Source organism: Oncorhynchus keta, chromosome 20, assembly GCF_023373465.1.
Source record: "Oncorhynchus keta strain PuntledgeMale-10-30-2019 chromosome 20, Oket_V2, whole genome shotgun sequence".
Lineage (NCBI taxonomy): Eukaryota > Metazoa > Chordata > Actinopteri > Salmoniformes > Salmonidae > Oncorhynchus > Oncorhynchus keta.
In genome coordinates this window covers 3830396-3843037 of record NC_068440.1, presented here as the reverse complement: position 1 = coordinate 3843037, position 12642 = coordinate 3830396, and the positions used below count along the sequence as shown (strand labels likewise).

The 12642-nt window shown below is 40.9% G+C and overlaps 1 protein-coding gene across 1 annotated transcript; it reads right to left on the bottom strand.

Annotated features, from left to right (window-relative positions):
* Positions 1-6447: 6447 nt before the first annotated feature.
* Positions 6448-12416, bottom strand: si:ch73-196l6.5 (riboflavin transporter 2). Its single transcript, XM_035795024.2, has 4 exons — positions 11382-12416; positions 8644-9684; positions 8355-8478; positions 6448-7606 (listed from the first exon to the last, which is right to left on the bottom strand). The coding sequence occupies exons 2-4, from the start codon at positions 9639-9641 to the stop codon at positions 7397-7399; spliced, it is 1332 nt and encodes a 443-aa protein (XP_035650917.1). The 5' UTR covers positions 9642-9684; positions 11382-12416; the 3' UTR covers positions 6448-7396.
* Between the last annotated feature and the right edge of the window lie 226 nt (positions 12417-12642).

The window sequence follows — 12642 nt, the reverse complement described above, 5'->3', positions numbered from 1 at the left end:
TGAGAAACAGACACCTCACAAGTCCTCAACTGGCAGCTATTGTATTATCTCCGGCTACTGTAAGATGTTAGGAAATAAATAGAAGAATAAACAGATGTTGAATGAGATTAAAAGTCCAATGTCTCCTATGTGAAAAGGTGTTAGTATGGTGTATACTGACCTCCAGTGGCCAGCTTCTCTCTGTCAGGCATGACTCGTTACTGGTGCAGACCTGGGTTCAAATACCTCAATTACTTTCAAATACATTCAAAGTAAGCATCCAGAATGATTTCATTTGAAAAGACAAGTAGTTGAATATTTGTATGTATTTTGAAATACAAATCGGGAAGTATTTGAAAAACTCAAATACACCGACTCAAATACACTCCAATGCATTTTAAATAGGTATTTGAACATACTGTCAAATATAATTTGGTAGTCTACTTAGTTTTTACAAATAGTCATTCAAAGAAAAGTAGTTGTTTTGGGCTGTGTGTTTGAAAATACTCAAATATTTGAACCCAGGCCTTTTCTGTTGTATTAGGGAACGTTGATTTTACATTTCAATCGAGCTATACTGCTGAGCTTCTGAGATACTTCCGCGATACGTATTGAATCCAGCCCATGGTAAGCATTTGAAAAGCATAGGAAATCTTTAAAAAAATTGCAGAATACATAATATGGAACAAATATGCTGCTTCCACTTAAATCTCTTCCACTACGACTTTCACCAAACCCTTCCTGCAATGCAAAATGTGTCCGATTCTGACTTGGCAATTACACCTTTCCTCTCAGTATTTGGTATTCAGACTTATCTTATTCAGACATGTAAGGCACTCTGCAGGTGTAGCTATTATTCGTGCTCTGAATAAATTGAATGCAACCGCTGACAAACCTCCCATTTGCTGGCCAGCAGATGTGGCATTTTGATTGAATAGCGTTTGTAATCTGAAATGAAGCCATCCCTTTAAATATGCTGTACCTTTTAGTTCTACTTTTATCAACAGACTCACTACATATAAAGAGAATGGGTCCAGAATATTAGGGATCAATGAAAGAGCCATCTAAATATAGGCTATGAACAGCCTACTCGTCTCCGTTTCAGCACCAATTGGTAGATTTAAAAATACTCTGCTCTTGTAGATGTAGGTTTAGGAAAGTATTGATGAATCATAAAAACTGGTTTGGAGGGCCTTTATGCACGAAAGACAGAAAACGGTGGTTTGATTCATTCAGGAAATTGACACATTATGTTTTTCAACCCATGGCAAGGAAGGAAGATTAGTGTACATAGAATTCAGTGGTGTTCAGTGCTGTTTTAAATCAAATCAAATTTTATTAGTCACATGTGCCGAATACAACAGGTGTTGACCTTACAATGAAATGCTTACTTACGAGCCCCTAACCAACAATGCAGTTTTAAAAAGTTAAATAAAAAATACAGATAAGAAATAAAAGTAACAAGTAATTAAAGAGCAGCAGTAAAATAACAATAGCGAGACTATATAGGGGGGTACCGGTACAGAGTCAATGTACTGGGGCACCAGTTCGTTGAGGTAATATGTACATGTGGGTAGAGTTATTAAAGTGACTATGCATAGATAACAGAGTAGCAGCGGTGTAAAAGAGGGGGAGGGGCAATGCAAATAGTCTGGGTAAGCCATTTGATTAGATGTTAAGGAGTCTTATGGCTTGGGGGTAGAAGCTGTTTAGAAGCCTTGGACCTAGACTTGGGGCTCCGGTACAGTCTATGATTTTTAGGGCCTTCCTCTGACACCACCTGGTATAGAGATCCTAGATGGCATGGAGCTTGGCCCCAGTGATGTACTGATGTAGTGTCTTGCAGTCAGAGGCCAAGCAGTTGCCATACCAGGCAGTGATGCAACCAGTCAGGATGCTCTCGATGGTGCCGCTTTAGAACCTTTTGAGGATCTGGGGACCCATGACAAATATTTTCAGTCTCCTGGGAGGAATAGGTTTTTTCGTGCCCTGTTCATGACTGTCTTGGTGTGATTGGACCATGTTAGTTTGTTGGTGATTGAACTTGAAACTCAAAACCCGCTCCACCACAGCCCAGTCGATGGGAATAGGGGCGTGCTCGGTCCGCTTTTTCCTGAAGTCCACAATGATCTCCTTTGTCTTGATCACATTGAGGGAGAGGTTGTTGTCCTGGCACCACATGGCCAGATCTATGAACTCCTGTCTCGTCGTTGATCAGGCCTACCTCTGTTGTGTCATCGGCAAACTTAATGATGGTGTTGGAGTCGTGCCTGGCCGCGCAGTCATGAGTGAACAGGGAGTACAGAGAGTACAGGGGACTGAGCAGGCACCCCTGAGGGGCCCCTGTGTTGAGGATCAGCGTGGCGGATGTGTTGTTACCTACACTTACCACCTGGGGGCGGCCAGTTAAGAAGTCCAGGATCCAGTTGCAGAGAGAGGTGTGTAGTCCCAGAGTCCTTAGCTTAGTGATGAGCTTCGTGGGCACTATGGTGTTGAACGCTGAGCTATAGTCAATGAATAGCATTCTCACATAGGTGTTCCTTTTGTCCAAGTGGGAAAGGGCAGTGTGGAGTGCAATAGAGATTGCATCATCTGTGGATCTGTTGGGGCAGTATGCAAATTGGAGTGGGGCTAGGGTTTCTGGGATAATGGTGTAGATGTGAGCCATGACCAGCCTTTCAAAGCACTTGATGTCTGCAGACGTGAGTGCTACGGATCGGTAGTTGTTTCGGCAGGTTACCTTTAGTGTTCTTGGACACAGGCACTATGGTGGTCTGCTTAAAACATGTTGGTATTACAGACTTGGACAGGGAGAGGCTGAAAATGTCAGTGAAGACACTTGTCAGTTGGTCAGCGCATGCTCACAGTACACATCCTAGTAATCTGTCTGGCCCTGCGAATGTCGACCTGTTTTAAAGATCTTACATTGGCTGCGGAGAGCGTGATCACAGTCTTCCAGAACAGCTGGTGCTCTCATGCATGTGCTTCTTGTTGGGGTCAGTACGCACGGTCATTGTGGGGACGACATCATCGATGCACTTGATAAAGCCAGTGACTGATGTGGTGTACTCCTCAATGCCATTGGATGAATCCCAGAACATATTCCAGTCTGTGCTAGCAAAACAGTCCTGTCGTTTAGCATCTGCTTCATCTGACCACTTTTTAAAATTGATTTAGTTACTGGTGCTTCCTGCTTTCATTTTTGGTTGTAAGCAGGAATCAGGAGGGTGAGCTTTGTTTGCGTCTCTGTGTGTTGTAAAGGTGGTCCAGAGTTTTCTGGCCAACTACGGGTGGGCGTTGTCCTGTTTGCTTATGGCGGAATACATCTCATTCAATGCGGTCTTAGTGCCGACCTCTGACTGTGGTGGTACGTAAACAGCTACAAAGAATACAGATGAAAACTCTCTTGGTAGATAGTGTGGTCTACAGTTTATCATGAGATTTAGTTGTACTGTACCTCAGGTGAGCAACAGCTTGAGACTTCCTTAGATATTGTGCATCAGCTGTTATTTACAAAAATACATAGCCTGCTGCCCCTTGTCTTACCAGACGCTGCTGTTCTATCCTGCCGGTACAGCGTATAACCAGCGACGTTGTTGCCGGTGATATCTGGTGAGGACCTGCCTTACAACAGGCTTACAAGCCCTTAGTCCAGCCTCTCTCAGCCTATTGCAGACAGTCTGAGCACTGATGGAGGGATTGTGCGTTCCTGGTGTAACTTGGGCAGTTGTTGTTGCCATCCTTTACCTGTCCCGCAGGTGTGACGTTCGGATGTACCGATCCTGTGCAGGTGTTGTTAAATGTGGTCTGCCACTCACATATTGTACTGTAAATTGTGTGTACAAGGAAAATCCACAGCAACAATGTGATGCATAAATCATTATACCTTTATATTTTGAATGAAATGTTGGGATTAACATAACTTTATTAATTTGTGTAGACCAGCAGTTACCAACCTTTTCCGTTCCGAGGACCACCATATCACAGTTAAAAGCTTGAGGACCACATCTTTGTTGTCAAATTTAGTCCATTTTAGCAGTGAATGTAACAAATTAAATACCTATTATTTTTATTATACAAAGTAAATGTACAATTGCTTATAATACCTTTATTTTGGGAAGATATATATATATATTTTTTTTTTAAACACACTGGTGTGTAAATCACATTTTCTGATATTTTAAGAAATGAGTGTATGCAGAAAAATCTGTGATTGGTACATACATTTTTGGACATTAAATTATGTTATATACCCATTGATTCTTAATGAGTTATATTCTAACTCTCATTCCCTATCAGAACCCAAAATATAAGATTAATTTTGCCTGTAGCTTTGACAATAAATTTGAGAGTGGTTACATTTCTCCAGCTCCATCCCTCAGCTATTTACCAAAACAGTGCTGGGTTGAACCTTTGAGTTGAACTGCAGATGGCCCCTTTAATGTTATCGGGGTATTTTATTCATCTCAACAGAAAGTCTGTTAAGCTACAGAATGAAAGTGACAGATGGCTGACCTATTCTTTCAGACTTCTACCATAACCTGAAGACATGGAGTTTGTAACCCAGCAATTTGATAATCTGACAAATGACAATAATTTGACAATTATCAGCACAGGAAAATGCCACACCCAGGTTGCCTATGGAGCCCTTTTTTCAACCGTTGATATTGTCACCGTTCTTGTTGGAGTTCCAGTAAATCACAAAACATCTGTGTATCTCCATTACAGCAAAGAGAACATTGGACATCCTCAATTTAAATCTTTCCATCTTCCTCGCAATGCAATACTGTCAGTCTTTCATAGGCTTCCTCTCATTTCCCAACTCATTTAGAACTGGGGCATTTATGTTTGGCTATTAGCTTATAGGGGGACCAATGAATTGACACGCCTCATAATCTACCCATCGCTGAAAGTGTACTGGTTTACAGAGGTGTGCAATGTGGCTGTGTAGGTTATAGTATTGCCAACTGCTCTGGCAAAGAGTTTCTTAGAAATGGATTAGAATGGATGGATTGTATGTGGGATTGTGAATTTCCTTATTATATAGTGATGTGGTGGTGCAACATGAGTATTATATTTGCTGTAAAGAAATCAGGGCCAGGGAAAGATGAGATGCACCCAACCAAAAGGTGTGCCTATAGAACTGTCCGCATAACTAATATGGTTGTACATGTGTTACCACCCTACAACCATTTTACTGGTCTTAAAGTCAAATGATACAGAAAACCTTTTTAAACTGTTTAGTTGTTCTTGTGCGTGTGATCATGCCATCTGCTGCCAGCCTAGCACATCCAATACGGTACCCGTTTACTCAAGGAATGCGGTATGCCTGTGAAAAATCAAACATTTAATAGTATAGGTGGCAATAGTCTCCTCTAGCCTTTTGATGTTCACTAGAAAATGTCAAGAACCGAGATGGTTTTTCGTTTAGAATAATGGACTTCGTGACATTTTATGGCGCCGTAACAGTTTAGTTGACTACACTTGAATATGTTTAGTATCTTGCTATAACCTGTACAATTCATTGTACTGCATATAATATTTGACCTTGTTACTCAAGCAAAACTGTTTGCCTGTTCTAAACAAGTTGAATAGAGAAAAGGCGGTACTTAGGGTACTTTTGATCGTGATCTAAAATATAGCTAGAATATTCTTATTTTTGAATAATGAACTTTGTGACCTTTTATGGTTCTGTGTAGCCTTAACATTTCAGTTGACTGTGCTTGAATATGTAGTTTGCCTGTCAAATACATTCTAAACACTTAAAGCTACTGCAATATATTAATTAACTGTAATAGGTTTACAGTATACTACAATACAGGGCGGTATAGTCTAGTAGTTAGAGCATTGCGCCAATAACCAAAAGGTCGCTGGTTCGAATACTCTAACAATGTGTAAAATCTGTTGATGTGCCCTTGGCCAAGGCACTTAACTCTAATTTGCTCAATGGTTGCTGACCCTGTAAAACACCACATTACGCTACACCTATCTGGTGTATGTGACAATAAAACTTTGTTTTGTCAATATACTTAAATGACTTGTACAGTATAAGAATAAACATGTGATTTCTAAATTAAATCAGGTTGAAAATCATTATCTGAATCATACAACCAGGCATGATGTTTAGTCAGAAAAACGAAACGAACACCCTTGTCTTTCTTACTAGCACGGATTTGGCTGATAGACGGTTTATTTAGGGAGGTTTTTCTTACAACGACTGTCATGGGACTTAACGAACTACCTCAAGTTAAATGCACTGACTAAATCGCTCTGCCAAATCAGCAGTTGGGGTGCCCCCCTCCAAACATTTTTTTTTTTTGTCAGCTAACTTATATTTAATTTTTCCCCCGTTTTCTTAGCCAATGGATAGTAATTTGAGTCACTCAAAACATGGAAAAATGTAAAGAATTGCAAGAAAATTAAAATGTGTAGAATAGCAAGAATAAGCTGTGGGGGCAGGGGGCGTGGGATATTCCCCAATGCGTGAAGGGGGGCCCGAGTGAAAACGTTTGGGAACCCCTGCACAAATTTACTTTGTTTAACTTTTTAAAAATGTAACCTTTAACTAGGCATGTCAGTTAAGAGCAAATGACTGCCTACCCCGGACGACGCTGGGCTAATTGTGCGCTGCCCTATGGGACTCCCAATCACGGCCGGATGTGATACAGCCTGGATTCGAACCAGGGACTGTAGTGATGCCTGTTGCACTGAGATGCAGTGCCTTAGACCGCTGCGCCACTCGGGAGTCGAGTAAACAAATGACCAAATAAATGACCAAATAATAAAGGACCAAATGTTAAAATTGCTATATAATCACTGAATTCCTATGAAAGATTCTCCACAGTGAGAGTGGTCCATTCAAGACTCTGCATAACTCTTGTGAAGTCCAAACTGTCAGACATTGTTCTGTCAACATTAGATTAGGGCAACCACAATAGTTGACATAGCTAATCACAAGTCCATTTATTCAACAAAAATGCTACATTTTTTTAATGCTACAAAAACACTAGGCTTTTATCTTCCGGAGAGCTGAATGTTCTTTCTATCTACCTGGTATGCGCTACTCTCTAAAAGGTGCTTATTCGCTGCCTGGTATTATTTGCATGCACTGACAAAAGTCCCTAATTTTACCATCCACAAGCTGCTAGTGTAAAGTGAAAAGAGGCTCTGACAGTAGCTTATCAATAGCACCAGTGTCACATGACAAGATACTTGGAGGGTGTTGTCCAAATAGTAAATCACCCTGAACCTTATAACCTTATATTACCTTACTTTACTCCCACGAGTTGGTTGAATTCTGTTCACCTCACTAGTTAGTTGTTCAATTGCATTTTTACTAATGAAGTACACATGCTTCGGAAGAATTAATCAAATAAGTTTCTCAGAATATGCCTGGTTCATCGTTGTTTAGCATAATTTAAGGGCACTTTGTATTACATGGGTCTCCTGATAAAAATAAACTATACACACTGACCAAGGGAAACATGGTGACTGCACCCATGAAGGACCCCAACTGCACCACTGCTCCACACCACACGAGGGCACTGTGGCCCTCATCACGGAGGATAACACCAATGATCACCTTAACATAGGACAAAGTGAGGATGAAGAAGATCCAGGAGTTCACCTGAGATAAGGGACAAGTATAACATTTACTTATTCAATCCATTGTACTGTATGTGTAATAATTATTTCTATGAGATGTAGTCCTCTATGTTATGCTTTCATCTGTAGCATAGAACTACAGTGGGTTCTGAAATTATTGACACCCTTGATAAAGATGAGCAATAATGACTTTATAAAATAAATAATCCACATACTGAGCAAACTTTTGTTTTTAAAAGGGGAAATTATATTCTTACACAATTGCTCAGAGAAAGAGATTTTGTTTAACTAGTAACATATATTTTTCTCAAAAAGGTAGTTGTCAGAACTATTGACATCCCTAAAGATTATTTTACTTAAAAGTAGTCAAAAGTTCAGTATTTGGTCCCATGTCCCTAGCACGCAATGACTACATCAAGTTTGTGACTATACAAACTTGTTGGATCTATTTGCAGTTAGCTTTGGTTGGTGTTTCAGATTAATTTGTCCCCAATAAAAATGTACTGCATCATTTTGGAGTCACTAATTGTAAATATGAATAGAATGTTTCTAAACACTTCTACATTAATGTGGATGCTACCATGATTACTGATAAGAGGGGGAGGTTAGCATGTCTTGGGGGTATGATCTTTGACCCTTTTATTTGTCTACAATATACAGTAGCTAAGTATTTTAATTATTTATTTTATAGTCTACTGTGCATCTTTATCAAGGGTGTCAATAATTTCCAACCACACTGTACATTATGAATTTATGTTGTGGAAACGTACAATGAGGAAGGTTCCTAAGGTTTCATTGACCAGCAGAGGACATGGACTCAGCACTGCCATGCCTATAATGTAGGCTCCAATCCCACTGCCAAACAAAGTGAGAGCCCCCAACAGCAATAAGGACCTGTGACAGGATCACAGTAACATTATCATTATTAGTGGGGGTGCAGTTTAATAAAAATCCCATTTTGTTGGCCATAAAATAAGCCTACAAATATTAAGTTGATAATGAGTAAATTAAATAACGATTCATTCCTATTAATTGGAAATGCATTTGAACAAAACTGACCTTGTTTGGAAAAACATGGCAATGAAGCAGGCTAGAGGGTTGGACACCGCAGCCATGGTGGCCGATAAGTGGTAGGCACTGTTTCCATAGGGCAGACAAGAGTAGGACTGCACTGAGGGAAGCACAACGTTAGTCAGTCCGTTGACCCAGGCCAGGATGAAGAACATGTACAGCACCTGTATCCGGCTGTACGTCCCGGTCCCAAAGCAGCTTTTGGGCTTGATATCAGACTGTTTGATCATGGCCTTCTGCTCTGTGGGGTTCATCTGAGCTGCCTCGCCTTTCTCCAGGACCCCGTTGGGGTAGCGGGCATTTGGGCGTTCCCGGGCCACGGCAGGGTGGTAGTTTAGAAGGATGAAGGCTCCCAGGCACACCAACATCATGGCACTGAGGAAGAAGAAGAACACCCCAGCTGAGAAGTTGGCCGGCTGGTAGTGAGCCTGAAGTTCGTAGCTAAGACTGACTGAGCCAGTGTCATTTATCATCTGAGTGCAGTTGTTACAGTGGACCACCCCCACCCCCTGGATCAGGGCTACCAGGGCGGGTAGCAGGCCACTGACACCCTCCCCTACAAAGTAGGTGGTGAGGTACTGGGGCTTCAGACGCATCATAAAGGGCAGGAAGGTGACAGAGGAGGTGCAGTCCACAGTGGACAGGAAGAAGGTAAGGAGGAGGAGGGCCACGCTGCGAGGGACGCCCGCCACCAGCAGCGTCTCCTTCCAGAAGAAGGCCAGGAGAAAGCTGGCCACCATGCCCAGGGAGATGATCACATAGATGACCACAGTCTCGTTGAGCGCCCCGGGGCGGAAGCGGTGCATGAGGGTGATGAACAGGGGCCCCACGTTGGCCATCTGGATGAGGACGGATAGGTAGGATGGCAGGTACCAACCCTCGGGGATCTGGGGCACGATGAGAGGCAGCTCTACCCATAGTCCGTTGATAGACACCCAGGAGCCCATGCCAAACAGGCAGGCCAATATATGGATGAAAAGTGACATTGTGAATCTGGGTATTGAACACTGGTGCGCTCGGAAGTGGATTCTAGAATGAGATAGAAATAAGAGTTAGGGCAGCATAAAATACAATGAAATTAACACCGAATATATTTATACTTTGCCTGTTACTCACAGAAATGTACTTTGCGTAAAGAAAAGAAGCCATGTGTTCCAATGTTGAATTGATGCAACGCTTGAGGTATAAGTGTAGAATGTCAAATCCACAACAACGGCCGACACAAACACACGTCTCGACCACATCTATTTGAAAAGGAAACAGTCTCACTCACCCCGTGCAGCTGGTAAGGAATACTCCTTCCAGCTTAGTGTCTTTTTCCTGTGTTTACTCAACGATTGCTCTGGTATGACATTTCGTACCAAAATCTAAAAGGTCTACTTGACTCGAATCGAAGTGTTTTTACTTTCTCCACTGAAATGCAGGTGAACCATGATGTTATTAGTTAAAATGCAGGCACATCAGTAAACATCCTGATGCCGATGGTGGGTGGGAACCATTGTTCCTTTACCATACATTAACCATAAAAGTTATAAAATTGCGTTAGTCATCCGATGCAGACCCCGCACATTTCACTTTATTTTAATCCCCTTTCAGCTAAGCAAATACCAAACACTCTTTCCTGATAGTTATTAGTCAGCTGAATATATTTAGGCGCCAAGTGGCTCAACTCATTGAGAATAGTCTACTTCTGGTTATGTAAAAAAATACATGCCAAATGATTTCCCAGTCTTTTAAGACAGGATTCAATCCCAGGTGTTACAGAGCTGTAGGGAGAGGGAGAGCTGTGTCGGGAGAGCTGTGTCGGGAGAGCTGTGTCGGGAGAGCTGTCGGGAGAGCTCGTGCGCTGCTCTACAAAATGCTGTGGTTTGAATCTCGGCCTTACATAAACACATTTTTTAAGCATTGGGTTTTGTAACTAAAAGGTCCAGACAACGTCTTGTTTGAAGGTGTGTTGTAAAACGTTATTTTACTGTTGACAGATGTTGGCCACTTAAACCTGTAGTGTCATCTGGGAGAAGATTCTTATCAGTTGAAGCTCTCTGCTAAAGGTGACAATGTCAAATTCATTACAGATTCTTACAAGGCTTCGGATGTGAAGTTACAAATTTATGTAAAAAAAATGCTTTAGTGGAAATCACTTTATGATGCTTCCAATACTGAAAGACCTGCCCAGTATACTTTATGACAAAGTTAATTGGACACGGTCACATTTCCTTAATTTACTTCAAATATCACCAAGAAGCAGCCAAAAGGTAACGTTGGTTACTTATACTGTAAAAGTATTGCATAACTACTATAAAAACATCTGAGCAGGAGATTGTTTATTAACAAGGAAACCAGCTTGCTGCAGTGTCTTTGATCTGGTACAAAAACAACTCAAAGGAATGGAAAACAATTACAGGAAATTATTTTGGTACAGTGTGTCCTCTAAGATAAATGTAAGAGGAGATAAAATCAAGACATTGAAACAGATGTCTCAGACTTCGTCAGCAGAAATAACATTTCCAGGTAAAAATTAAGTAGACTAAGTAGTAGACTACACATACATGAAAAAGCATGCATCACAATCAGAAAATATATTCCATCTATTTAAAATGATAGTTTACACTTTTGCAAGTGCACAAAGTAAACAAAAAGATAAAGAGTACAGATTGTTCACTTCATTTAAAAAAAAAAGTTAACAGTAAGAAGAGGATAGCATGCATCCGTGGACATATACTCACGTTGGGTAGACAGCAGGGAGTTCAGTGAAGAGGTTCTGCAGTGCAGAGAAGCCAAAGTCCTATGCACTGAAGGATCCCACTGGGGATTTTAGCCCCATTCCTTGGTGGGTGTGCTTTTGTCAACCAACCAAGACACATGTTTGTTCAACACCTGAGTTGATATTTCATCCACAGTTCCCTCGATAGGCACATTTCGGGACATTTTTCATTGAGACATCATATGTAATGGTTTACACCAACACTTTCATTGTTTCTTTTCAACTTATGGCTGAGTCAACACATTCTTGTATCTAAGCATTTCTCTAATCCTCCCTAAGGAGATCAAGGGAACTAGCTAAGCTGGAAAATACAGTAGAACTAGCTAAGGCCTAGAATGTTCGTTTTCCCCCGATATACACAAATTCCGTCCATTTCTCCAGAGGACATTTTCAAATGAGTTTTAAAAATGGTTTGATCTCTTGATCTTTTGTTGAGGTTATACCGGATTACTTTTCACTCATTTCACAAACTGCTTGACAGAGAAAGTTAAATTGGTGATGATCTTGAAATGCAATCCATAACCACAGTAACAGGTGAAAAATTAACCAAAGCAATAAAGCTAGTTAAAGCCCTGTTTGGCTTTCTTCATACCGACATCTATTGGAATGTTGACCAAATTACACTAAGGACTAGGCAAAACTGTCCCGAATGTAACACAAGAGAGCTGAACAAAATTCCATAGGAAACATTTATACATACCGAATGACCCAAACAATTATCATTAATGATAATGTAGGCCCAAATACCATCCTGGTTAAAAAGGCACGTCAAATGCATTCATATATTCCTATAACTCTTCTGTAACATTTCCTGAGAATGCATAGCAACAGGATGAGACCTGTGCTTAGCATTAGGGCTTTGTTCACCCATAACAATGTAACTTTAGGCCATAGAAGGCAATTCCTGTGAGGAGTAATAATGAGTCTCAGGGGGCAACGGAAAACCTGCTACCTCCACCCGTACATTCATTTGAGCCAAGTAGTAATTACTTTGCCATATTGTCAAAGCTTACAAAACAAGTAGCTATTGGTTGGAAGTATTAATTGAGATTGAATCAGAGGTTGATTCATTTTTCTGAGTAGGTGACTTGCATTATGTGGCGATTCAACATCACATTCTGAGGAACAAAATGTAACAGATTCTTCAACACTCCTATTTTGTTTTTAATTATTGGTTTTCCAAACATCCCAAACTTCTGTCAAGTGATTTTGAGTCACCAGAT

Excerpts from the sequence above, each read along its gene's own strand:
- si:ch73-196l6.5 (XM_035795024.2), bottom strand. The coding sequence starts at position 9,641 with ATGTCACTTTTCATCCATATATTGGCCTGCCTGTTTGGCATGGGCTCC. Across the intron at positions 8,479-8,643 it reads GCCATGTTTTTCCAAACAAG|GTCCTTATTGCTGTTGGGGG; the intron begins GTCAGTTTTGTT and ends ATCCTGTCACAG. Across the intron at positions 7,607-8,354 it reads CCTTAGGAACCTTCCTCATT|GTGAACTCCTGGATCTTCTT; the intron begins GTACGTTTCCAC and ends CCCTTATCTCAG.